At 36.5% G+C, this 27611-nt stretch overlaps 1 protein-coding gene across 3 annotated transcripts in view; it reads left to right on the top strand.

Annotated features, from left to right (window-relative positions):
* The window catches only part of SYNE2 (spectrin repeat containing nuclear envelope protein 2), a 273887-nt gene that overhangs the window by 94592 nt on the left and 151684 nt on the right, over window positions 1-27611 (top strand). For all 3 annotated transcript variants that reach the window (XM_068544299.1, XM_068544308.1, XM_068544289.1), the window contains exons 32-44: window positions 5193-5351; window positions 6470-6631; window positions 8941-9042; window positions 10000-10200; window positions 10565-10736; window positions 11272-11384; window positions 12613-12815; window positions 13274-13393; window positions 13492-13783; window positions 14867-15018; window positions 15943-16252; window positions 17415-17579; window positions 20288-20629. In XM_068544299.1, the coding sequence (XP_068400400.1) occupies window positions 5193-5351; window positions 6470-6631; window positions 8941-9042; window positions 10000-10200; window positions 10565-10736; window positions 11272-11384; window positions 12613-12815; window positions 13274-13393; window positions 13492-13783; window positions 14867-15018; window positions 15943-16252; window positions 17415-17579; window positions 20288-20629 (2493 nt within the window). The remainder of the gene's footprint in view (window positions 1-5192; window positions 5352-6469; window positions 6632-8940; window positions 9043-9999; window positions 10201-10564; window positions 10737-11271; window positions 11385-12612; window positions 12816-13273; window positions 13394-13491; window positions 13784-14866; window positions 15019-15942; window positions 16253-17414; window positions 17580-20287; window positions 20630-27611) is intronic.

The raw sequence follows: 27611 nt of genomic DNA, 5'->3' as shown, positions 1-27611 counted from the left end.
AAACAACACAAATTTATTTCATACAGTTCTGAAGACAGCTCTCACAGTTTATAACATTCTGCCTTTGACCCCTCAAAACATGTCCTTCTCACAGGCAAGTATATTTATTCCTTCCCATCAGCCCTAAAAGTCTTAACTCGCTCCAGCTTAGTCCAAAGTCTTATCTAAATATCATCTAAATTAGATATGAGTGAAACTCAAGGTGCACTTCATCCTGAGGGAAATTCCTCTTGTTTACCTAAAACAAATAGACTGACAGATATTTCACCAGCAAAGAGGGATTTATTTGGGATCAACAGAGAATTGCATTTCAGGGTCTGCACCCATGGGAGCCGTGTGCAAGTCCCCGCACAGCAAGGAGAGAAGGATGCTTTTATAGAGGGGAAAAGGACGTTGGACAGGCTGTAGTAAACAGAGTCCATGGCTTTTCATTGGCTGAGGCCTTGCCAATAAAGGAGCCTTTCTTCTTCCTCTTGGGCTCTGCCACCCCATCTGGTCTCCCAACTCTGTTTAATTTAGGTTTCTGTTGATTCATTTTTTTTACACTCTACAGCTGTGAACCCATGAAACCAAATAAATTATATGCTTTCAAAATACAGTGGTGGGACAGGTATAGGATAGACATATCCACTCCAAAAGAGAGAAATAGGAAAGAAGAAAGAAGTATTGGGTCCCAAGGAAGTCCGAAACCTAACAAGGCAAACAACATTAAACCTTAAGGCTTGAGAATAATCCTCTCTGGCTTGATGTTCTGCCTTCCAGGTCCACTGGGGTGGAATCAACACCCCTGGCTTGGCTGGACAGATTAGCAACTTTCTCTGTAAACAAAGAAACAAAGTAAGGATAGAGGTTAAATAACTTTCCGAAGATTATATGGCTAACAAGTGACAGAATCATTATTTAAGCTCAGGTCTATCTGACTACAAAGTCATGTTCCAATCATCATAATATTGCCTTCCCTGAAGACATATTTGAAACATGTATATTATAGAAGTAAAAAATGACTAACTTTGCTTTGTCTGTACCCCTTTCTCAAATGTAAAGGTTTACTCACAAAAATATTTTAAAAATTAACAGAACAACTGTAATTACCTTTAAGAAATTTATAAATGCCCAGGCTTTTATTATTATATTGAGAATCTTGTATCTAGTGTGGTATCTTTGTATATTTGCTGAAATAATATATCATTTTGTATGGAAGATACAGAAGTACACTTGTGTTTAATTATTTTCTCATATGCTTTTTTTAACTGTCTGAAAAAAGCAAATTTTAGTACCAGTTGTTAACATAACTCTCAGTTAATTTTGTGATGACTTAGGTACTGTCTTCAGAAACAATCAGTTTCTGGCGTATGTACTGTCATGATGCTTTGCACCAGTGGCTGAAGTATGATACCACTGAGAACTTTCGTCCTTCAAAACCATAGAAACCTGGATGTTTATCTAGGATATGGTGCCAAATTTCCACTCTCTTTAATCAAAGGCAGAAGTGCAAAAGTAAGACTAGAAAGCTAGAATGTCAGGGGACTATTAAAGTTTGGGAAATGTCAGGGGGGGGATCTAGTTTCCTTTATTTTACCCCTTCCATTCATTGTAGGACAAAGCCTGCAGTTCCTGTCAATGCTAAAAGTATCCTCTCCTTCTCTTTCTTTTCTCTTCACCCACAGGTAGCTTGTGTCAGTGTAACAACAAAGTTCTTTGAATGTAATAAAAATTAGGTTACACACACACACACATACATATATATTTTTTTCATTTAATTGAACAAGCATTTATTATGCCCTATGCAAAATGTCCTGAGCTGGGAGAAAAGAAACACCTGAGTCTGCATCTCAGCTCTGCCAGTGTATCAGTGAGCTTCCAGTCAGGAGACAGAAACTGCCCCAGTTATTTTTTTTTTTTTCCATTTAAAACATTTAAGTAATTTTAATTTTTTAAATTAAACTTTTAAATTTGAGATAATTGTAGATACATATGCAGTTATAAGACATAATACAGAGAGATCCTATGTACCCTTTACTAAGTTTCCCCAATGGAAATATCTTGTAAAACTGTAGTGCAATATTGCAGTCAGGTTACAGACAATCATACAGTCAAGAGGAGGAACATTTCCATCACCAGACGATCCCTGGTTCTGTCATCGGATAGCCCTACAACTTCCCTCTTGCTTCCACCCCCTCACAACCGCTAATATGTTCTCCATTTCTGTAATTTTGTCATTTCGAAAATCTTATATAAATGAAATCATACAGTATGTAACCTTTTGGGATTGGTTATTTTCACTCAGCATAATTCTCTGGAGATTCGTTCAGATTCTTGCATGCATCAATAGTTTGTTCCCTTTTCTTGCTGAGTACGATTCCATGGTATGGATGTACCACAGCTTGTTTAACTGTCACCTCTGAAGAACATCTGGGTAGTTTCTAGTTTTGGGCTATTATGCATAAAGTTGCTATAAACTTTTGTATAGGCTTTTTTGTGAACATAAGTTTTTATTTCTCAGGATTAATTGCCCTGGAGTACAGTTGGTGGGTTGTATGTTAATTATGTATTTCATTTTTAAAGAAACTTTCAAACTGTTTTCCAGAGTGGCTGTACCATTTTACATTCTCACCAGTAATGTATGAGTGATCCAGTTTCTTCACATCCTTGCCAGCATTAGATGTTGCTTCTACTTTTTATTTTAGTCATTCTCACAGATATATAGTGGTATCACTTTGTGGTTTTCATTGGCATTTTCCTAATTGCTAATGGTATTGATCATCTTTTCTTGTGCTTATTTGCCATCTGTATGTCATCTTTGCTGAAATATCTCTTCATATCTTTTGCTCATTTTCTAAATAGATTGTTTGGTTTTTTTTACTGTCAAGTTTTGAGAGTTTTTAATATATTCTACACAGTAGTCATTTGTCAGATATGTGGTTTGCAAATATTTTCTCCCAAACTGTAGCTTGTTTTTTCATCTCCTTAATGGGTCTTTTGCAGAGCAAAAGATTTAAATTTTGGTAAAATCCAGTGTATCAATTTTTCCTTTCATGGATTGTGCTTTTGGTGTCAAAGTCGAAGAACTCTTTGCCTAGCACAAGATCCTGTAGATTTTCTCCTATTTTTTTTCGCAAAGTTTTATAGTGTTATGGTTTAAATTTAAGTCCATCATCCATTTAGAATTAGTTTTTGTATAAGGTGTGAGACTTGGATCAAGGTTTATGTTTTTGTCTATAAATGTCCAGTTGCTCCAACACCATAAGTTGAGAAGGCTCCCATTCCTCCTTTGAACTGCCTTTTCATCTTTGTCAGAACTCAGTTGGGTGTATTTGTCTGGGTTCACTTTGATCTGTTGATCTGTGTGTCTGTCCCTCTGCCAGTTGATGTAATCTTTATTACTGTACCTATATGATGTTTTAAAATCAAGTAGACTGATTCTTCCCACTTTATTCTTCTTTTTTCAAATATTTTAGCTATTAAAGTTTCTTTGTTATTCCATATAAATTTTAGAATAATCCTGTCTATATCTACAAAAGTATTGCTGGGTTTGATAATAATTGCATTAAACCTGTACATCATTACTATGTTGTCTTCTGATCCATGAACTTAGTATGTCTCTGCATTTATTTAGATCTTCTTTGATTTCTTTAATCAGTATTTTATAGTTTTCAGCGTATAGTTCCTGTGCGTGTTTTGTTAGATTTACACTTAAGTATTCGATTTTTTGAGTAATTGTGAATGGTATAATATTAAAAATTTGTATCCATGTATTCATTGTTAATATGGAGAAGTGAAATCGATTTTTATGTTTATCTTGTATCCTGTGACCTTTCTGAACCAACGTATCAGTTCTAGTGGTGTTTTTGTAGATTCCTTGGGCTCTCTGACATAGATAATCATGTTGTATGCAAATAAGGACACCTGAGACAGAGGGCTCCTTGTTACTGCTGGTTGGGGGTGGGCATTCTGCTTCCCCACAAGGTCTCTACTGACACCTCCCTGGCTCCTCCTTATAGCTCCCTAGGTAGCCTCCCCTGACATCATGGATGTGTGTGTGTGTGTGTGTGTGTGTGTGTGTGTGTGTGTGTGTGAGTGAGTGTGTGCGCTTGTTACTGCCCAGCAGGAATGAAAGTCCCAGCTCTACTCGGCCTTCTTTTCCCTGGTTGGGGGAGAGTGGGGCTCCTGTTACAGCCTGGAGATGGTGATGGCTGTCTAGGCTCTACACTTGACCTTTGCTGGCACAGGTGGGCATTGGGCCACAGTGTTTCCTATGGTATTTTGCTCCAGTGAGTGATTATTTCCTAAAGGTTTTCTGTCTTGTTAGGTTGTCCTATTCCTCGTTCTTGGGCTGAAGAGAGCAGGCTTTTCCTGGTCTGTGTCTGTGGATCTTACCAGCTTCTGACTTCTCCAGCACACAGTCTGGGATATCCAAGGGAAAAAGAAAATTCAGGGAGCTCACCACCAGGCTGTCTTCAGGAGCTGATGCCCCCAGCCATTCTCCCTCCTTGAACTCCTCACTTTTCAGTCTTCTTAAGTCTGTTTTGTATATGATGTCCAGGGTTTTTAGTTGTGCTTAATGGAAAAATTATGTCTACTGCATATTCCCAGAAATGGAAGTCCCCTGTGGGTGTATAATTTTTAGTTTTTTATTTATGAGAAATCACTATTTTCAAATTTTATATAATCATTAAAAATGCTTGTATAAGATAGGTAAATTGAGTGGAAACATTAAGATTGCATTACTCGACACTCAAATTTTATTTTGTAGTTTAAGATCATTGACCTTTTGGTAAAATAGTGTTTCACCTTCCATGTTAGAAATGACATGGGAGTTAGAATCATGAAAGATTAAACTAGAAGTCATATTAAAGATGTTTTAGAGTTCTGTCTGTTTTATTCAGATGAGCACTTAGGTTCTTCAAAATGACAAATATGATTCCTATTTGAGGAGTCTAGGAACTGTCATTTTTTTATACGATTGAATAGAGGTGCTTTTTTTTGGTAGAATATTATTTCACATGCACTAGAAAGATGGTTTTAGATCATTATAAATATTTCATCATGCAGAGTGGGACAAGGAATTTGGGTGTAGGATTATTAATAAACCAGATGGTTAGGATTCTAAAACCTTTTCATTGAGAAAGTGGGAAGTAAGTCTTATTTGTCTGTATCAGTGTATCAAAACATGTTTCATATCATTTTTACAGATTGAAGTTGTTAAAGAAGAATTTAATGAACATTTAGAAGTTGTAGACAAGATTAACCAGATCTGCAAAAATCTACAATTTCATCTAAATAAAATGAGAAACTTTGAAGAGCCTCCTTTTGAGAAAGAGGCTAATATTATTGTGGATAGATGGCTTGATGTAAGTGATAATTTAATCGACTAGAAATTCTATTTAATAACAATTAAATTGATCTTTTCCTTTGTATCTTTAATGTTTTTATCTAATTACAAAATTCAAAAGTGCTCATTACAAAAAATGTTCATATAATATAAAGTTTATGACTTGGGATTTAGCTTTATGCCCAGAGTTAGGTACTATTGTACTAACAAATGAGTCTATACTCTTTTAGATATACAAGTGTATACTCAACTTATTTGAAATAAACTAGTTAATATATTATCCATCCAGGCAGCCAGTTGATGTTCAACATTACATTTATTTAATATTTTTAAAATAATTTTTGGTTGAGTAGTAATGATATTTTTATGAATTATAAATTAAGAATTTGTGCTATATTTTGATCTGGGTTTTTGATATTTAAAATTTTTTTTTAATTTTTTTTTTTTTTTTTGTCTGCGTTGGGTCTTTGTTGCTGTGCGCAGGCTTTCTCCAGTTGCGGCGAACGGGGGCTACTCTTCATTGCGGTGTGGGCACTGCACAATGAGAAGCCACTTCTCATTGCAGTGGCTTCTCTTGTTGCAGAGCGTGGGCTCTAGGCACGCAGGCTTCAGTAGTTGTAGCGTGTGGGCTCAGTAGTTGCAGCATGCAGGTTCTAGGGCATGCAGGCTTCAGTAGTTGTGGCACGCAGGCTCAGTAGTTGTGGCTCGCAGGCTCTAGAGCGCAGGCTTAGTAGTTGTGGCGCACGGGCTTAGTTGCTCCCCTGCATGTGGGATCTTCCCGGACCAGGGATCGAACCTGTGTCCCCTGCATTGGCAGGCAGATTCTTAACCACTGCACCACCAGGGAAGTCCCTGCTCTGGGTTTTTAAAAGCATCTTTTATTATTGTGGTTTAGAGAAGAGGAAAACTATTGCTTTCAACTGCATATAAACTGCAGCAAACCAGCTAAGTTTTTTTTTTTGTAGAAGAAAGAACTACATGGTATGTTAAAGCAAATTTTTTGTTGATGAATAAAGCAAATTATTTAGCAAGTAAAGGTAATCTAAAATTTTATTTTAAAGTTGTGTTTGACTGAAACAATTGTTCTTATGCTTTTTCACCACTAAATGTGTTACTTTTATTTTTTAATTATGGTAGATAAATGAGAAGACAGAAGACTACTATGAAAATCTTGGTCGAGCTCTAGCTTTATGGGACAAGCTTTTTAACTTAAAAAATGGGATTGATGAGTGGACTGAAAAGATCCTTCAAAAAATGGAATTACATCAACTGACTGAAGAGGAAAGAGAAAAGCTGAAGGTTAATTAAACAGAAATAAAATATTTGTTCTTTTTGTAGATAGTTGACATTTTAATATCAAGTCTGCTTTCTTGAAGAGGGGTAGAGAAATCACAAAGAAATCTTTTATTTCTTTCATTATTCCTTGAGTGAGACCTGAATTCCATCGTTTTCTTTGTGGTATCCAGGAAGATGTTAGCAGGTATTATTAATCTGTGCTGTATACCTGAAACTAACACAACACTGTAAATCAACTATACTTCAAGTAAAGTAGAAAAATTAGGAAAAAACACAATGCTGAATATCAAAATCTTTATAGAGCTTCAAAAGAGGCTAGTTTTTTAAAACAGTGATCTCAGGTTTTGCCATTTAGAAAGAATTAAACTTATCTCTTGTAATGAAATAATACCATTTGCAGCTACATGGATGGACCTAGAGATAATCATGCTAAGTGAAGTAAGTCAGAAAGAGAAAGACAAATACCATGTGATATCACTGATATGTGGAATCTAAAATATGACACAAATGAACTTAACTACAAAACAGAAACAGACTCACAAACATAGAGAACAGACTTGTGGTTGCCAAGAGAGAGAGGGGGCGGGGGAGGGATGGATTGGGAGTTTGGGACTAGCAGATATAAATTGTTATATATAGAATGGATAAACAACAAGGTCGTATTGTATAGCACAGGGAACTATATTCTGTATCCTGTAATAAACCATAATGGAAAAGAAAAAAATAATTAAAAAATATTTTTAAAGTTATCTCTTTTAACTCTAAAAAGAATTCTTTCTATTGCTGGTTGTTTGCATATTATTAGTTTGGACCATATAAAATTACAATCTTGGTATGTCAAAAAACAGTTAAGTCTGACAGTTATATGTGGTTCAATGTAATATAAAAATGCATGCATGCATGCATGATGGCTTTGCAGTATGCCACGTCTAATGTCTCAAGTCTCATTTTTTTTTCTCTAATTTTGGTCACTTTATTCACTTTTAAATTCGCATATCCATTTTTTTAAATACATATACATGTATCCACTTTTTTTAGATTCTATTCCCGTATAGGTCATTACAGAGAATTGAGAAGAGTTCCCTGTGCTATATAATTTATTTATTTATTTATTTATTTTTGGCTCTGTTGGGTCTTCGTTGCTGCGCGTGGGCTTTCTGTAGTTGCGGCGAGCGGGGGCTACTCTTCGTTGTGGTGCACGGGCTTCTCATTGCTGTGGCTTCTCTTGTTGCGGAACACGGGGTCTAGGCGCGCGGGCTTCAGTAGTTGTGGCTCACGGGCTCTAGAGCACAGGCTCAGCAGTTGTGGCGCAGGGGCTTAGTTGCTCTGTGGCATATGGGATCTTTCCAGACCAGTGCTCGAACCCGTGTCCCCTGCATTGGCAGGTGGATTCTTAACCACTGCGCCACCAGGGAAGCCCCACATATCCATTTTTATACTTTTGGAAAAATACTTGCAAAATGTGTGGAGATTTATGAGTTTCCTGGGTATATTATGACAGTTGTGAAGTAAGATTTTGATTTTCTAAGTGAAATGAATTATCACTAAGTATCCCTTAAATTTGTCTTGAGGGGCTTCCCTGGTGGCGCAGTGGTTGAGAATCTGCCTGCTAATGCAGGGGACACGGGTTCGAGCCCTGGTCTGGGAAGATCCCACATGCCACGGAGCAACTGGGCCCATGAGCCACAACTACTGAGCCTGCGCGTCTGGAGCCTGTGCTCCGCAACGGGAGAGGCCACGATAGTGAGAGGCCTGCGCACCGCGATGAAGAGTGGCCCCCGCTTGCCGCAACTAGAGAAAGCCCTCGCACAGAAACGAAGACCCAACACAGCCAAAAATAAATAAATAAAAATAAATTAAAAGTTAAAAAAAAATTTGTCTTGAGATACAGGTTATTTAAAAATTTGAAGTTAAGGATTATAACGGCTACCGTGTGGGCCAAATTCTGCCAACATGGTGTGTGTGTGTGTGTGTGTGTGTGTGTGTGTGTGTGTGTTGGCTTTATATGTTTATGTGTATGTTTATATGTATAGAGCTATGAGATGTCATGCCTTTAGGCAGGCACTGCATTCTGCTGTGGCGCAAGCCTGGCCCCTCTCGTTTTATTGCTAGAGTGTTTCACTCAGTTATAACATATGCCTGATCCATGAAGACACTTAGTTTTGCAACTCCCAGGACTGTATCAAAAATCAAGTGATTAGGGGAAATTCAAAGGCTCTTTCAGTTTCTCTATATTTTCAGTAGCAATCAGGGGTACCAGAAAATAAGGTATAAAATAAAAAGATATTTTCCATTAACATTGTGTGTTTTAGGAAGAGTTACAAGTCCATGAACAAAAACCTTCAGAATTTTCTAAAAGAGTGGCTAAGATACAGTTCCTGCTTCAAAGCAGTGAAATACCTCTTGAATTACAGGTAAGAAAATTTTTATTTTAAAGTTGCAATTAAAGATGCTCTATATACTCTAAAGTAATGCTCATAAACCAGAATTCTAAAACTTAAACCTAAAATAAAATTAGGATCATTATTTGATTCATCTTTAGTCATGTCCAACCAAATTTTTAATAGCCAGCATAGTTTATCATATTTGTCCCATTTTAGAATGAATAATTTTTTGCATTCTCTTATTCTCATTTCATTTATTTCACAGGCCTCTTGTGCAGAGGGGGAGATGTTACCTTGCTTCCATGTAAAGTAACAAGGGTTTCCTCATAAGTGTCTTGGGCATAGGAAGGAGAATACGGCTCAAGAGATTCCAAGTTTATTAGTTGCTAGATGGAGTAACAGGGAGATTGCCCCAAGTGTGATTTTCTACTGGGTGAAGAGATTTGTTAGACTTTTATTTAAATCAAAGTGCAAAGTGCCTGAATATAAGCTCTGGAGTCAGACTTTCTTGGGGGGAGGGCCTGGCTCTGCTGTCAGACAACTTTGTGATCTTGGGCAAGTTACTTACCCTTCTTAAGCCTGTATTTTGTATATAAAGTGCTTACCATGATGTTGTGTACGTAATACACACTTAATAAATGCTGGCTATTTAATTTTTTTTCTATATGTTTTAATATGTTTTCCAATAAGCACCATGAGATAGCACCTCAACTGGTATGCTAAATAAAACTTGTTTTAAGGGGAAGATTCACTTAGTCTCTTAGAAAAAAATAAGAATGTCAATTTCAGTTTTTTTCACATTACTGTTTTTTTTAAAGGCAATATTTGAATTGTATCAGTGATGTAGAACAAGGAAGAATCAGAAAGAGAGAAGTTATTTCACCTTGAAATGAAACGAAGTTTCAACTCATTCTTCAGCAGTGCAGTTGTCTTATAATCTAGTTAAATCAAGTCCATTACAGTACGTCATATGTTTCATGATTTCAGGTCATGGAGTCCTCTATTTTGAACAAGATAGAACATGTGAAAATGCGTTTAACAGGAGAATCCAACTGCAGTGCACTCGGTGGCAGCACAGCTGAGTTAAGGGAGGATCTCCACCAGGCTAAGACCCAGATTGGAATGACTGAGTCCCTCTTAAATGCCCTGTCTCCTTCTGACAGCTTGGAGATCTTTACTAAACTAGAGGTACTTCCCAGCTACTTCTCTTCTGTGGTTCAGATTTATTTTCACACTTGTTTCTGATGGTCTTGTCCTCTTGAGGTTAATAATTATTATAAAAATAGTTAGTATAAAAAAATGAAAGTCTGGGGGAAAAACTCAGGAAAACAATTTGTGTATATTTAACTGTTTCACCTTTGAATTGCTTTGTGGACAGTCATTATTTGATGTTAAATTGCATTGCGTTATACATTTACTAGCTAAGAGAAAGCAGGTCTACCCAATAAAAAATCATCTAGATTTTTATAGAAACAATGGATACCTAATATGTTTTGTGTAGATTGAGCCCATTTTTAAGACTTCAGTGTTGTTTGTTTGTTTATATATTTAGGAGATTCAACAGCAAATTCTACAGCAGAAACACAGTATGATATTACTTGAGAATCAAATAGGTTGTCTGACTCCTGAACTCTCTGAATTAAAAAAGCAATACGAAAGTGTCAGTGATTTATTTAATACCAAAAAAAGTGTTTTGCAAGATCACTTCTCTAAGTTACTGAATGGTGAGTGCAATGTTTCTCTTACTGCGCCTCTGGGAATCTTGAGGTATGAATAAGTACCGTGAGCACAAAGGCTAGTTAATCTAAGCTTCACTTAGAGATGGTTGCACACACTGTATTTAAGGAAATAATATTCAGATAAATCTTTTAGGAGCAAACACTCACTGATCTATGCCTATCGTAAATAACGTCTCTTTTGTTCAAGTACCAGATCTTTTTCTCATGAAGGAGAGTCACGGGGGTCCTAGTGTTTGACCTTCTCCCTGTGGTCAGAGTCTGGGGACATGCCTGTGAGCGGGCTGCCCCTGCAGGTGTCTTTGGGTGTCCTGTATGCTTGGCAAGGAAGTTTGGTGTAGAAAATATGCCACAATTATCGCGTCGGCTCCATTAACCCTCAAAATTAGGTTTTAGTTTATTATCACTTTACAGTGACTCGTACCCATGACATGGGAAGCAAGTTTCAAAATATTTTACTTTAACAAGGTTTGTGACGTCTTCCTTGAATGAATATAGCTTCTTTTGTTTTTTTTTCCTGCAGATCAGTGCAAGAACTTTAATGACTGGTTTGGCAACGTTAAAATGAACCTTAAGGAGTGTTTTGAACCATCAGAAACAAAAAAGAGTGTGGAACAAAAACTACAAAAACTTTCTGTAAGAAGACACGTTTAAATTTCAATCAAAATTTATCAAAATTAAAATGCTGGAGATAGAACTATATATAAGTAGATGGGACAATAATTATTTTGACTTAGTAATTTCCCTACATAGAGATAATATTTCCAAAAAACCTGGCCTTTCCCCAAATACTGGGTTGGCCAAAAAGTTCGTTCGGGATTTTCCGTAACATCGACGGAAAACCAGAACTAACTTTTTGGCCAGCCCAGTATTTTTAACACTCTGTGTTTACTGGGTAAGGGTGTAAGTGACTTAAAAAGCTTCTGTTTTCACACCTATTCTAAGATGCTGTTTAACTTACTGTTTGCTGGTGAATTCAGTTGTGTTAAAATCATATTTGATGAAAAAAAAAAGGCTTTACCTAATTTGGACTTTGAAACCCCTTTACTTTCTATAAGAGATTGCTTGACTTTTTAAAAAGTTTTTTCCCAGCCATATTTCTTTTAAAAATTGTGGTTGAACTTTAATACACTGCTGATGGGAGTGGAGGGGAAGATAGTCTGAAATAAGAGGCAATAATGTGGGCATTTCAAATGCGTATGGCACCTTTAATTCTTGATCACTTTATGGTAGATTATCAAGTACTTTAGGCTTTGGTGATAAGTTATGCTCTCAGACTTATCAGTGGCATTAAATGTTCCCAGTTTAATTCCTTGCTTTGATGATACTATTCTTTATTGACAAAATCACCTTTCTTCTCTGCTTTTAAATTATAGTTCCAACTTTTTTTTTAAACTTTGCCCATTGCATGGGTCTCAACAATTGATGCTCAAACCTTGAAACACAAACATTGAAATAAAATTCTGATTTGGACAAAGTTAAATAGAGAATAGGCTGTTTAGTTTTACATATTGATTGCCAGAAAGGAGCAAGTATTTAGGAGAAGCTGACCAGAGCCAGGATAGGAAAATGTGGCTTTCCCGGTCTAACTCCCACTGACCCACATGGTGGCATCATTTTGCTTGATATGATTCCCAGAAAGTCAGATGCAAGTACAAATGTACACACACATTCTAGAACCAACATAAATTGTCTTTTGATCATTTGCTATTGCACTTAGCCACCTCTCCATAGCAACTTCTTTTATGTAGGATGTTATGAAGATGGCATGTCTATGTACCATCTTGGGAAAGTGTCACTGGGGTGGCAGGGACCATACTGAGACTTGCCCATAGGATATAATTGACTTTTTGTCTTTCTTAAGGATTTCTTGACTCTTGAAGGAAGAGGCAGTGAAATACAGCAGGTGGGAACTGTACTGAATCATGTGAAAAATCATCTGCCCAAAGCACCTGTTAAGAAGCTTAACAGTTGGATCGTAAGTCAAGAAATTGAATTAGAAAAAATGGAGTCCATATGCCAGGCACGAGCAAAGGAGCTTGATGAGTGCTTGCAACAGCTACTGAGGTAGGAAATAAAGGTGATGTCTAATAGCATGTTTGCTATTGATATCTTCATACGTACTCTGCCTCAGTACAGCTCGCAGTGGGATAGACATACACACAAATTCCAAAAATAAAATATGTAATTTCAAACCCAAGTTTGGCTCTAGGAATATAGAAGTTTGGAGAGTTCTTCAAATTATGGCCAAGGTTCAGGGGAGAGTCCAAAAATATTTTCTGTTTGTTTGTTTGTTTCCTGTCCTTTATGATATATATGTATGGCTCATTAGAATTCCACTATAATACATGTTATTATTATTCAGATTTTAATGTTACAAATTAAATTTTCTCTAAAGAAACCAAAAAAGAAACCAAAAAAATGTAGTAAAAAACCTGGTTGGCTCACAAGATTTGTGCCAACCTTCTCTTCAGATAAACACTTTTTGCTGATTTTATATTCCAATGTGTGTGATATTGTTTTAGACTCCAGAATGACCACAGAAACCTGAGTAAGTGGTTTACTAATCAAGAAGAGAAATGGAAAGAAATGGAAGGAACAAGAGAGAAAACTGAGCTATTTTGCCAAGCTCTAGCTAGAAAGAGGTATAGCTGATCTTGCATGAAATGTATTTCTGGGGAATATGGTTTCTCAAGTGGTGTCGTGGCTCCTATAAACTTTCAATGATATTTGGAATTTACAGGGAACAATTCGAATCTATGGCCCAGTTGAACAACTCTGTGAAGGAATATGGGATTACTGAGGAAGAAGAAATAGTAACGGAATCAACACATTTGATCAATAGATACCAGACATTATTGGGACAATTATGTGAAATTGATGAAGAGGATAAGTTACCTCCTGCCAAGGACCAGAGCTTTAATGATCTTGCACATGATGTAATTCGTTGGATAACAGGGATTAAAGAGTCCCTGATGGTTTTGAATTCATCTGAAGGCAAAATGCCCCTCGAGGAAAGAATCCAAAAAATAAAGGTATAACTGTGGAAACTAAATTTCGGAGGTCAGAGTGAACTCTAATTTTGAAAAGGTTTAGAGGAAAACTGCAAAGATTTGTTTTTTAATGGAAAATAGGATCACTGCAGATTGGTTGAAGGAATTCAGATGACTGAGCTTGCGAAAGAGAAGGGCTATGATGGATCTAAAATTATTGTAATGCATAGAGAAGGGAGAAAGTATATCCTCTCTTTGTGAGAGCAATGTCCAGTTGTCCATCTTCACCGAGTGCAGAAGAAATGAAATTAAAACGATAAATTAGAGCTGCAGCAGGGGGAAATTTGCTAGGATGTTAAAAGAATGTATGTCAGTACATCAGGGGCATCGGCACTGTCAAGGTGAGGGCTGGAGAGGAACTCGTCTTCAGAGTGGATACGTATGGTTCCTAAAGGATATTAGATACTGAGTGGGTTGTGTGGTTCTTAGTTTATCAGATACCGAGTGCAGAGGATGATGTGGTCAAGCTATGAGGGTTCGTTTGACATACTGAAGTGATCAGAATCATTTGGGATTATATCTGAAAGGTTTTCCAGGGATGGTGAATCTGGAGTAGTGTTTCCAAGAAGGGAGGAACTTGATTGTTTGGAGCAAAAGAGGAAAATAAAATTGCAGGGAATGAGAATTAATTACGCTGTGGTGGAGAAACAGTAGTTGGCTTGAGGCACTCTGCATTTTCCTATGGGAAGCCATAAACCCAATCTTGGGTGTATAGAGGTGTCTTGTTCAGGTTGTTACCCTCACTCTTTATTTATAAATAATGGTACAGATTGGAAGGAGGATTTGCCAGGGATTTTTTGGCATATAATTTCTTTGAGGGCAATTGAGAATCAAGAGAAGAGTACGAATGCAACCAGATCAATGTGACAAATGCTCACTGAGAACCAGTTCTATACAACGTGAAGGATGTCTTTGTATTTGGGGAATATATAAAAATGAAAGGGTAATTTTGAAATCTACTCTGCAGTTAGAATCTCTGAATAATGTTTATAAATAAAAACATATCATATGAAATATCCCTGAGTGGTATGAATGAGATTTTAAGATCTTTTTTATTTGATTTAGGAAATCATTTTACTAAAGCCTGAAGGGGACGCTAAAATACAGACCATCGTGAGTCAGGCTGAGAGCAGCAAGGCTCCGATGGTTCCAAAGACCCTTACTGATATCAAGAGCCAGTGGGACAACACACTCCATTTAGCCAACACATATCTAAGGTAAAGGGCATGCCTTCACCACTTTCATGGTTTTTCATTGCACAGTGAAGCCGTAACAAGTATGTTTTGTCTGCCTTCTGGTTGTGGATATAATATATCTGTTGGAGAGAAAGTAAGTAATATCAGGGGCAATCACAGTGTTGAGGCAGAAGCGAAGAATAGTCCTCTGCATCAGATATGAAACATGCTGTCATAACTCAGTGGCAGTGTTTACTTTGGCTGGTGCATCAACCCATGGGGCCCTTGGTAACAAATTAACATTGTCTACCTCATTCCACCTTCAACACTCCCCTTCTGTACCAAAACACCCTTTCCCCAGACAACCTCAGTATCTTCCTGGTATTACTGCAGGATAATTCATGCATTTAAATATATATGCTAAGAGATTCTTAAACGTGTAAACATTGATAAACATTGTCTGAATTTAATGGGCATAATTCTGATGAAAATTCTTAATTCATATGTCTTAAATGGCACATTTAATATTTGGTGGAAATGTAAATTTTATATTTTTCTAAGAAAAACAGGTCAAAACAAATTCAAGCTATAGAGAACATAAACTAGTTAGTTGGCCAATATACTGAATGCTTATTTATTTTACTTGTATGAAAAAGAAAAACATGGAATATTATAATTATATTTAAACAATAAAAACTGGAATAGTTTGAAATCTAAATTATTAAGTATTTGTTCTCAGATCAAATTATGTGACAAAAAAAACAATACTTTTTTAAAGTAATACCACAACTAATTTTAATCTTGATTTCTGAGCTAAACTTAGTGCTATTTAGAATGTTATAATGCCAAAGAAGCCCCTGGGAATAATGTACAGTAGTGTTATTTTAATGCTTTTTATAATAATGCATGTTGTATTATAAGATTTTGATATATCATTTCATTTGTAAAATACTTTGTTAAATTTAGCCATCAAGAAAAGCTTCTACTAGAAGGCGAGAAGTATTTGCAAAGTAAAGAGGATCTGAGATTAATGCTCACAGAACTAAAAAAGAAACAAGAAGTGGGCTTTGCTCTGCAACATGGTTTGCAGGAGAAGAAAGCTCAATTAAAAATTTATAAGAAATTCCTCCAGAAAGCACAAGATTTGACATCCTTACTAGAGGAGTTAAAATCTCAAGGAAATTACCTCTTAGAGTGCACTAAAAATCCCAACTTTAGTGAAGAGCCGTGGCTGGAAATAAAGCATCTACATGAAAGTCTTCTTCAACAACTACAGGTGAAATGGTCAAAATAAAATTTTAAATGATTGTCCTAATTATGCATAATTATGTAATATTTGTATATAGGACCATTGTTTTGTTCTTTTGGTAAATCAAAAGCTTTTAACATTTATCAGTTTTAGATACCAATACTAACTACTCAAGATGGAGCAATCAATTTGGTCAGTTTTGCTAGAGAAATCCAGTGTGTATTATTTGATAATAGTGTTATTTCCTCTCATCAAAGTTCCCCTCATAAGGGGTTGGAAGGATTAAGGTATGTTTAGGCATCTTTATGTAGGTAACAGTGTCAAAGTTGTCCATGCAGCATCCATCTATCCATCCATTCATCCATGCTTGCATTCATCCGTCTATCCATTCACATATCCATCCATCTATCATCTATTATAATAGTTATACCCATTATTCTGTATAAACCTTATCAGGTTTCTCCCTTGAGTCTTTCCACATGATCTGCAATAAAAGAATTAAGAGGTAAAATGTCATCTTGTCATGAGGCATATTATTCTCTTAAGAGAATTGTTTATAATTCTTTGCATACTGAAAGCCAGATTCAATATAAGGATTACCTGGATAAGAAATCTTGCTTATACAGATAGTAGGAGTTGTGCAGGGGTGAAGATTATACCCACTTGGCTGTAAGTTATTTAGTTTAATAATTGCTGTTCTTTTCTGATCAGGTGCGGTCACCTTATTTTCTTATTCCAGGGAGAGAACCTGAAGGTGGTTTTGCTCTTGAGTTAGGATTACTTTTTCCTAACACACAATTTTGGAGTTTGAGTCTTAGGAAAGGAATCCGAGGTTAGGTTGATTTCACATAGTCTCATTTCCAAGAGTGGGTACTTGGTTGTAGTAAGAAGGATAATTAAGGGAACTGCTTTGTTATGGGTGTTTGTGATTTGATGATATAATTTGTAGTCATTTCATTTTGTAAACCTTTTGACAAATTGTTTCGGAAGTGAAGTGAAGGCAAAGAAACATGGGGGAAACAAAAATCTCAACACTAAAAACTTTACTTAAGAACTCTGGATGATTTATGGCCATATTCCTTTTTAAAGATGAAACCTTATAAAACAAATGTTTATGAACCATTTAATTATTTTCTGAGTGGGATAATTCCGGGACCTAATGCATGCATTGTCAATGTTTTATTTTTAGGAGTCTGTGCAAAAATTGGAAGGTCATGTTCAAGAACACGACTCATACCAGGTTTGCATCACAGACCTAAATACTGCATTGGACTATATCTCCAAGGAATTTGTCGGTTTTTCTGATAAGCCTGTGGATCAAATAGCAATTGAGGAAAAAATGCAGAAACTGCAGGTATTAAACAATGTCCAGACATGATAGACATTTTTCAAAAATCAATATTAATTACAACTTGACAAATCAGTGTCTTTGATCAAAAATTCAAACGGTGAAAGAAAAGAAATAAAAAAAGAAAAAATTCAAATGCTGAAAATGCTATTCAGATGACTATTGGATAAAGTCCTGACCAGTCATAAAAAGTGGAAATGTTCTTCTTTAGTGAGCAAATCCATTTATAATTCGAGTTGAACAGTACTGTGTGCTCTGGACCCTCAGAGACAATTTCACCCATGAGCAGTCTATAGCTCCTGGAGATCTTTGTTTTAGAGACAGCACAGTGATTCCAGGAGATACTGGGTATTCAAAGGATACAACTAATGCAATAAGACCTAGGGGGAAATGATTCAATTTTGCATTCTTCATCATGGGTGGATGGGAGTTGTATAATTTTCACCTTATTAATTTTCATAGTCATGGACTACCTTAGAGGTCTCTGCAGATGTAGGGCTTTTAAAATTCTCAGCCTCACTTCAACAACCCCTCTCCTTATACAGTAAGGATTGCGGCTCTTTACCCACATTCTCAAAACACATTCCTTGGATGCTCCCTGTTTGCACGGCCAACATAAACAGGCCCAATTGGTGTCCTCTAGAAGAAAACAGAGTAAAGCATTTTCTTAGCTGCTTCTTTCACAGTTATTTGACTGGAGATTGCATGGGGTGAGTCTCAGGGCAGCACTGCTGGCATGAGCTTGGGAATTTCTTATCTCCTCTTTTTAGGAACCTGGGAATCAAGCAAGATTTCCCCTCCAGAACAGCTTGACATTGTGACAAGGCTACCTCCCTTTTAACAGTGATAATTTGACAGATGTTGAGGGCTCATCGTGTCCAAGGCACTGTTTGGGTGCCTTGGATACTGAGAAGAGTGCAAGACACGAGCCTCACTCTGAGGAGCTCAGGCTCCTGTTGAAAAATTAAAATATAGCATTCTGCTATAGCTAGAAGGAATCTCAGAAGCCGTCAAGTTCAGACTCCTCATTTTTTTTTTTTAAACACATCTTTTAAAAAATATTTATTTATTTATTTGGTTGCACTGGGTCTTAGTTGCGGCAGGTGGGCTCCTTAGTTGTGGCTCGCGGGCTCCTTAGTTGCAGCTCGAGGGCTCCTTAGTTGCGGCTCACCAGCTCCTTAGTTGTGGCATGCAAACTCTTAGTTGTGGCATGCATGTGGGATCTAGTTCCCTGACCAGGGATCGAACTCCAGCCCCCTGCATTGGGAGCGTGAAATCTTAGCCACTGCACCACCAGGGAAGTCCCAAGACTCCTCATTTTATACATGATGAGCTGAGTTCCAGAGAGGCGAGGAACTTACAAGGTCACCCAGGTTAAATGACAGAGTGGGGCTACAACTTGGGTCTTCTGACCCCACTAGACATCTCTCCTCGGGTGTCTCATAGTTATTTGTGGTTCAGCATGTCCAGAAAATAACTCATCATCTCCTTCCCTTTCTCCATACCCCAGCTCCCTACCAATGAGCCTGCTTCTTCTTCTCTGACTCTGTGGGTATCTACACCATCTCTCTAGGCTGCCGGGTCAGAAACCTGGATATCCTTTCCCAGACTCCCCAGTCTAGACAGACATCAAGTGCTGTCTCTTTCATCTCTGGATTATCTCAACAATTTGCCCCTCCACCGTTACCCCCATTACTGCTGCATTAGAGCAGACCCTCATCTCACAGATCCCTGCATTAGACGTCTGAATGGTCACCCTGCCTGCAGTATCACCCTCTCCAGTGCAGCTATCCCATGGCCACCTTGGGTCTATCCAAAATGCATTCTGGAACTCCCTTCTTCCAGCTAAAATGTTTCGATGACCTGTACATATTTGTTAGCATACATCTCTCCATATTCTGTTACAATTATCTGTTTATTTCTTTGTCTTTCTCACTAGACTGTAGGGTTGTGAAGAGACTGTGTTTTACTCATCTATGTAATTTCAAAACCTATCATAATACTTGCTGTTTGTTAGATGAATGAATGAATATTTATTGCATATTCCATTAGAACAGTGACTAATAAGTACTATATAGTTCACCTAGTAACTTTAAGGCTTATTCTATCTCAGTAGTAACATCAGTAGCTGCTATAGTTTATCAAATTCCTTTTGCGTGTAGAGGTCTCAAATTAGCCTCATCCATTCATGCATTTAGTAAATATTGATTGAGTTTCTAATATATTTAAGATATTGCATTCGATAGATTGATTTAAACTTTGCTCTGAATTTTGAATATTAGCACTAGATTCATGCAGGCACACTCTAAATGATTCTTTTATTCTTTTTAGGGCCTTGCACAAAGTAGGCACTTATTATTGTTTTGATTGTGTTTGATTTTAGTATTACTTGTATATTATGTAGTATCTTGAACAAAATATATACTCAACAAATATGTGTTGACCGTTTCCTATGTTCCAGGAACTGGGTTGTGAAAATTTTCTCTGTTACTTCTTATACATTTCTAGCATCTTATAAAATCTGTTAGAGAATTTGATCTGGGCTGCTACATTGGTTTAAATTTTGCCCAAAGTTCCTTCTTTGTGATATGGGTTGATAAGTTTTTTATACTTTCCACTAGTGAAGCAGAACTCGCTATGATTTACAAAAGTCAGTTAACTCTTGTGACAATTGAACAGTGATACTTCTGTGACAATCTTTTCTCCACTCACAGGAACTAGAGAATAGTCTGCGTTTACAAGATGGCACATTAGAGAAGATCTTAGCTTTAGCAAAATCCATCAAGCAAAATACATCTTCAGTGGGACAGAAGATTATTAAAGATGATATAAAATCACTTAAGTGTAAACAGAAAGATTTGGAAAACAGACTTGAATCTGCTAAACAGGAGATGGAAAATTGTCTCAACAGCATTCTCAAATCAAAATGCTCAACAGAAAAGAAAGAAAAGTTTCCTCTGCCAGGCAGAGAGGAGCAGGTCACTTCTGATGTACAGGAGTCCACTCAGGACTCAGCTGCAGTGGAAAAGTTGGAGGAAGACTGGGAAATAAATAAGGTAAGTGCTTGTGATTGCATCTCTAAGACGTCGTGTCTGCGAATGAAGAGGTGTTGTTGGACTCTGAAAAGAGGGTCGTGAATCAAGCCTTCTGATTTCATAATTAAACCCTCAATCTGCTGGCTATTTATGATGCCCACTTGTCAAAAGAGCCCTTAGAAAACTGTCCAGGATTTCAGCAGTGAAATATTACTGTTCATCTGTTAGAAATGTCAGTCATCAATTTAGGTTTATTATTCTCTCTGATATGTAATCAGTTACAGTTTCCTGGATCAGGAGCTCAAAGGCAAATTGGAAAAGGCAAAAGAAAATGTGCTCTACCCACATTTCTTAGGAAAAAATCCAACAGCCCTATTTTTTAGGGTCTTTTTTTTTTTTCGGTTGATTTCATAATGAAATCAGAGACCGTTTGAAAGGATAGGGGCCTTTCTTCTTATGTTAACCCTGTACTGCAAATGTATTTCTAAATGTTGTCAGATCATTTGGTGTGAGAATATCGACATTCAGGCTCCTGATTGTCCCTGTGGAGAAGAAAGAAGAATGTTGTTTTGTTTTCACTCTAAACATCCAAATGGGTACATTTTCCTGTAGCTCTTAAAGTGCTTTCTCATAGGTTAGAGATTGAAATGGAAAAGGCACAAAGAGCCATCCAGTAAGCTACATTTGAAGAGAGTCAGCCTCTCACAATCCAGGGTCCAGTGGGACAGCAGCAAAGGTTAGACCATTCAGGTGTGGGTCCTCGTCGGCTTTTTATGGAATACATGATACACAGGAATGAAGAGAGCCTGCACTTCTGTTGTCTTCCTAGAGCAGAAATCATGGAGGATTAGAGGAACCAGATAGGGTTTTCTAGAAATGCGTAAAACAAGGTTAAATGCCAACGGAGCATCTCTCTGGCCATCGGAGAAGACTTCTAAATCCCACAAACAGTGTTAGATAGAGCTAAGGAAATATGTCTTAAAGGATTAGGGCCCTGTGGTGAAACTCTTGAAGCCGTACGTGTAAAAGAAACTTTCTTAGTGGTATTTAAAGAGCAGTAAATAAGTAAAAAAGGAAAAATACCTGAGTGCTTTCTATCCTAATTCATGACATTGCTAAAGGGATTTGCTTAATAACTTTAAGAGTAGCTTCTCAGACCCATTTTGGCTGTGAACCCTCCAAATTCAATAGAGTATATTGAAAACTATATAAAGATCATAAGCCAATAAGATTTTTTTATTTATTAAGATTTCACTTAATCTTGAATGATGAGTTATTGATAATTTATGATACTTCATTAGAATGATTGTTTTTTAGAGCAGATGGAGGGACTTAAGTCTTCAAATAATTTTTGCAGGTCTGGCCTAGAGGAATCTAGTTTTAATTTCTAGCAACATTTTACCGTTTTTTTCCCTCTTTTGTAACATGAATCTTTTTTCTTGAATCTGTGCTTCTTATTTTCTCTACACTAAGTACTGACTGTATTTACTTTATTCTACGTAACATTAGACCAAGATCAAGAGCAGTTTAAAAAATTTTTTTTAACTTTCATTTTATTAAAAATTTTTTTTATTTTTTAAGTTTTTTTAAATTGAAGTATAGTTGCTGTACCATATTATATAAATTGCAGATGTACAATATAGCGATTCACAATTTTTAAACGTTATACTCCATTTATAGATATTATAAAATATTGGCTATATTCCCCATGTTGTACAATATATCCTTGTAGCTTATTTTATACCGAATAGTTTGTTAATCCCCTATTCCTTCCCCCTAACTTCTCCCCACTGGTAACTACAAATTTGTTCTCTATACCAGAGCAGTTTGAAAGTTGAACTACAACTAGTATAAGAGATCAAAATAAGCATAGACAAATATAATACAAAGTGACAAATATAAGACGCAGGTGGAAATTACTTAAGCAAGAGTCTCTATATAATGAATACATAGAGCACGTAAAAGCACAATTTACAGAATTATAAATCTGATTAATCAAAAACTATTGTGACAGTGAAAATAACCATTTAATTCATTAAAAACAGTTATTGAGACCTCTTCTGTGCTAGTCATTCAGCTAGAAGTGAGGATACAATTGTCACAGTTTAAAATCTAATACTAATTAAATATCTAATTAATGCTCATTTCATGTGCCTTTTTGGAGCCTAGAAGGGCTTTTATCAGATTATGTAAAATCATCTCCAGAAAAAATTTTAGGAAGTTTTATTTAATTTTATTATTTCTTTAATAAATTGCATTTGGTCTTAGAGTTGCTGAAAGTGTGAATGCACTTTTCAAAAATTGCCATTTTAGCATGTATATGTTTGAATCCATTGCCAAGAATTCCATTTTAGTTGAAATTTAGGAGCTATTTTAGATCCGGACCTTTGGCTGAATTTTTCTTTAATATCAAAAATATTAATGCAGACTTAGAGACAAAAGAAGTTACAAAATGCAGTCTGAAGGGTGTGGGTGCTTATGATTCAAGATCATACTGGATAGTTTTACAGAGGTGAATTGCTAAAAGTTTTTAAATATGAAAAGGCAAAACTGTCTTCCATTTCCCCCTTTCTATATAGGTTAAGTGAAGTAACAAATTAGGATATGATAAAAAATGAGGACTGGCTAATCTCTTAAGATTCCAGGTGTCCATAAAAGGAAATGATAAAAAGGAAACACAGGGAAACTGATACATTCTTCATTTATTATTTTTCTAAAAATTCAGAAAGCAACATTACAGCTTAACCTGTATTGAATGATCTTTTTTGCCCACTCCTTCCCAAATGTCAACCTACATGACATAATTGCTCTTAAAAAAAAAAAAAAAAGTTTGTCTATAATTACCTCTTTAATTTCCCTGTCATTAGGTATAATTTAGTATGTCTGAATCATTTTTTGTTCTTTTCAACATTTTCTGAGCATTTATAATTTCAATATTTAAGAAGGCACCCATAGAGAAATCCTGGAAAGTGGATGATCACAGATACAAAACATGCAAGGTGTCCAGCTGTGGGTGAGCGAGCAGAAACTCAGGGGAGTCAGTACTAGAATGAAAAGGAGGAAAGAGTTTTCAGGCCTGGAGTAAATGATGTTTATTTCTGGTGTTGGTTATCCTAGTAAGTCAGTAAAAAAAATTTTGTAATGGAACATGTAGTTGGGCCATGTGTCAACTCTGTCTTCCAAGTGTATTACTTTGCTCTTCTGGCCAGGATGCAAATCTTGTTTCTTACTCTAGAAGTATTTTTCTCAATCCAAGATTTATTTCTTTACAGGACAAGTGACTTACATGGTATACATGGTATTAACATCTACAAGCAGCATGCGTTTGAGAACGCGCTCCAGAGTCCTGAAATCTTAGGCTGAGAAACCTTAGAAAATTTCTATCCTAACCCTGTGTTTCAGGTTAGGGAATTAAATTCAGAAGATGTTAATCAGCCAAGTTCTCATTCTAGCAGAGCTGGGACTAGAGCCAGGCACCTCCACCCAGCCTGATGCTTGGTGGTCTACCTCACAGTTTTATTGAATGTGTTACCTGGGTTGTTCATTGAGGTTTAATATGCCAGTATGCTATTTGACTCCAGTTCTCGTGCGTGTTTCAAACCTTCTCTACTCTCGTTAAGCCCAACCAAGCCCTGTTCCTGTAATTCCTAACAGATCTCTGGTCCACAGCTGCTAGATTGATGGGTCCTCAATTTCTTTCCAACTCTACTTTATAAACCACAAATTGTTAATCTTGGCAATCGAAGACTAAATGAAATTCTCTTATTTATTTATTTTTTCTAATGTGAATTCATCTATACATCCATTCAGTAAAAATTTCTTGAACGGGCAGTTAGGGTCCATCGGTGAGTGAAAATAGACGTGGTCTCTATTCTCATAGAGCTTCTGGTCTAGAGGAGGAGACATACATTAATCAACTAATTAACTGATGAGAGGCTAATTACAGCAACTAAAGGAAGGAACACGTTTCCATGATAATCTATAATAAAGGAGGCTGGCTTGAACTGTAGTTCTCTGAAGTTCAGAGAGCTTCTCTAAAGAAACAACACTTGACCTGAGACCAGCAGGGTGGATTGGAGATAACAGAGCTCAGAGCTGGGTGTCAGGAGCACTCTTGGCAGAGAAAGTAGAATTTCCTCTTGTGGGGGGAGAGAGCGTGAGGAGTCAGAAACTGGAATACGGCCGCTGCATAGGGGGAGGAGGAGGGGAGAAGGACAGAGGTGAGGCCTGGGAGGTAGGCAGGGCTGGCTGAGTCTTAAGTGCGTTAAGGGTCACGTTAACATTTTAGACAATATGCTAAGAGAAAGAGGCAGCCTCTGAGATTAACCTGATCTGCCATTCGGTTTTGTCTCTAAAAGTGATGGATGTTTGCTTATGCTTAGAATTGTTTTTTACTACTTCATGTTGGAATGCTTTAGAGAAGAAAGAAATATATCCTCTAGAGTATGTATGACACTGTCCCAATGTTGGCAGGTTATAAGTGATAGATGTAGCTTCTCACTGTCACAGAATTATTATAGCCACGGGGCCATTGCCCCTGAATGGGAAAAAGGATAGTGAAGCTGTCACGGTCTTTACCTCTTGACTGTGCTGCTAGGTTTGCGCAAGCCAGAGACAATGCTCAGTTACTTAAAGCTCAGTGTTTTAAATGTTAAAGTAAAATGTTTACTTTGTGAATTAAGGGACATAAAAATGACAGTATCACAGTCCTACCCTTTAGGAGAATTGGTGATATTCTTTCTCCTGTTCTTTTCCAAACAGGCCAAACTCAAAGAAAAGATACATGGTTGAAAAAAAGCAACAGTTTTTAAAAAAGTAAATATAGTTAGCAATATATCAGAACCAGGCTTTTGATAGAATGGTCATTTTCTACTTTAAATTTATTATTAACTTTGAAAATTCCATTTATGCTCAGAGGTTCAATATGTATGCTTATTAAGTTATACTTTGTCTTAAGTTTATACTGATCGTAGATTTTTTTTTTTTTTAAAGAGAAATTCCAGGAGAAGTGGAGAAGGGAAAGAATCAGACGTCCCGGGGCTTAGAGTTCATAAGGGCTCATGAGAGTCCATGCATTGGAGTGGATACTCCAGAATTGGCAGGGCCCTTGAAGAGAAAGGGAGAAAGGCCAACAAGAAAATCTCTAACCCAGAGAAAGGACTAGGACCTACTTATTCCGACTGTGGGTGGGAAAAGAGGGTCTCCCATGAGAAATCAGAACCATCCTATATCTCAAACAGGTTTAGAGTCCAAATCTATACTACTTGCATTGTGGAGCAATTCAAGTTAAGAAATTAACATGTAAATGAGCCTCTGTCTATTTATCTCCTTGCAGTACCTGGAAGAAGCAAGCACAAATCTGCATAAGGGGGGGCGGTCAGTTCTACCCATTAGTCCATGGGGATTCCCACAATGTAGTTTAAAAAAAAAAGTCTGATAACCCTGAGTTAGTATGAATCAGTCAATCAATCAATAACACAAAGGAACATTCCACCAGAAGAGTCCTCATCACTAAAATTGAGAGGAATTAATACACTAGGATAGTGTAGCAGTTTGAAAGATATTATACAATAATACATTTTAAATGGTTAGTGATAGATGGATTTGAAATCATAATGAGAGAATAAAATACTTTGAGAAAAAAGGTTAGATTTGAAAAAGAACCATATGGAACTTCAATAATGTTTTTTAAGTCATTGAGATTAAGATTGCTCTGGCCAAGTAGCACACTTGATACAGCTTGAAGAGAGAATTAGTTCAATAAAATATGTTAGAAAATTACCCACAATCCAACACAGAGCTATAAAGAGATGGAAAAGAGGAAAGAGATTTTAAGGACCCAGTGGCTATAATGAGACAGTCAAACACAATTCTGGTAGGAGTTCTAGAAGGAGAGAATAGAGAGAATGGAGGAAAAGAAAGGCTGGGAATTTTCCAGAATTGAAGAATAATATGAATTCTCAATTTCAAGAAGACAGAGAACCTTGAACAGGCTAAATAAAAATAAATTATTATGTAAATTATTACAGAAATACATTATATTTATGAGATCTCAGGGTATAGAAGATTTTTTTCTTAAAAAGGCCCTAAAAGCAGAAGCCCAAACAGGAAAAGATTGATAAATTTGACTGCATCAAAACATTAAAGTCATATTCAACAAAAGATACCATATATAAAGTTTAAAGACAATCTACTGAGAGATAATAATTGCAATGCAGAAAACGGTTAGAAGGCTAGTATCCAGTATATAAAAGAACACCAGAAATTATAAACAACCCAATAAAAAATAGACAATGATCATGCAAAAGTAATCCACAGGAGGTAAGACTCATATGACCAGGGAGCATAAAACAATAATGATGTCAACTTCACACCCAATGTATTGGCAGAAATTATTGTCTGTTAGTACCAAATACCAGAGAGGATTAGGGAAAATTCAAATTCTTTTACCATGCTGGTAGGAACAAATCAATAGCTGTCTATCGAGAATCAAAAGGAGTAATTTCAGTTCTAGGAAAACGTCCCAAAGAAACTCACACATATGTGCAAGAAGGCCTAAAACAAGGGTGTTTATCACAGTAATATCTATAATAGGAAAAGTTGGAAGCAATGATAATGTCCATAGTAGCCTGACAGACAAATAAGTCGTGTTCATTCAGATAGCAGAACAGTATACAAACGTAAAATGACTGAATGGGATTTATATCTGACACCATGATAAACCTCAAAACATACCGCTGAGTGAAGAAAGTAAGTTGTAAAATGATACATGTATGATTCCAATTTTATAAGAATTAAAAATATATAAAACAATGCTGTATGAATATTAACACATGTAGTCAAAGTATAAAGACAAGTATGTGTGGATTTTAGAATAGTGGTTAGTTCTAGGGAGGAAGAGATGAGAAAGTGTTGAGGGCTGGGCTTTAAATTATATTTTTAATATAGAAAATTATATCAGTTATATCTGTGTCATGGGTAATGATTATCTGTTATATTCTGT

This window comes from Eschrichtius robustus, chromosome 1 (assembly GCF_028021215.1).
Source record: "Eschrichtius robustus isolate mEscRob2 chromosome 1, mEscRob2.pri, whole genome shotgun sequence".
NCBI lineage: Eukaryota > Metazoa > Chordata > Mammalia > Artiodactyla > Eschrichtiidae > Eschrichtius > Eschrichtius robustus.
The sequence above is the reverse complement of the archived record's forward strand: the minus strand, read 5'-3'. Positions and strand labels throughout refer to the sequence as shown.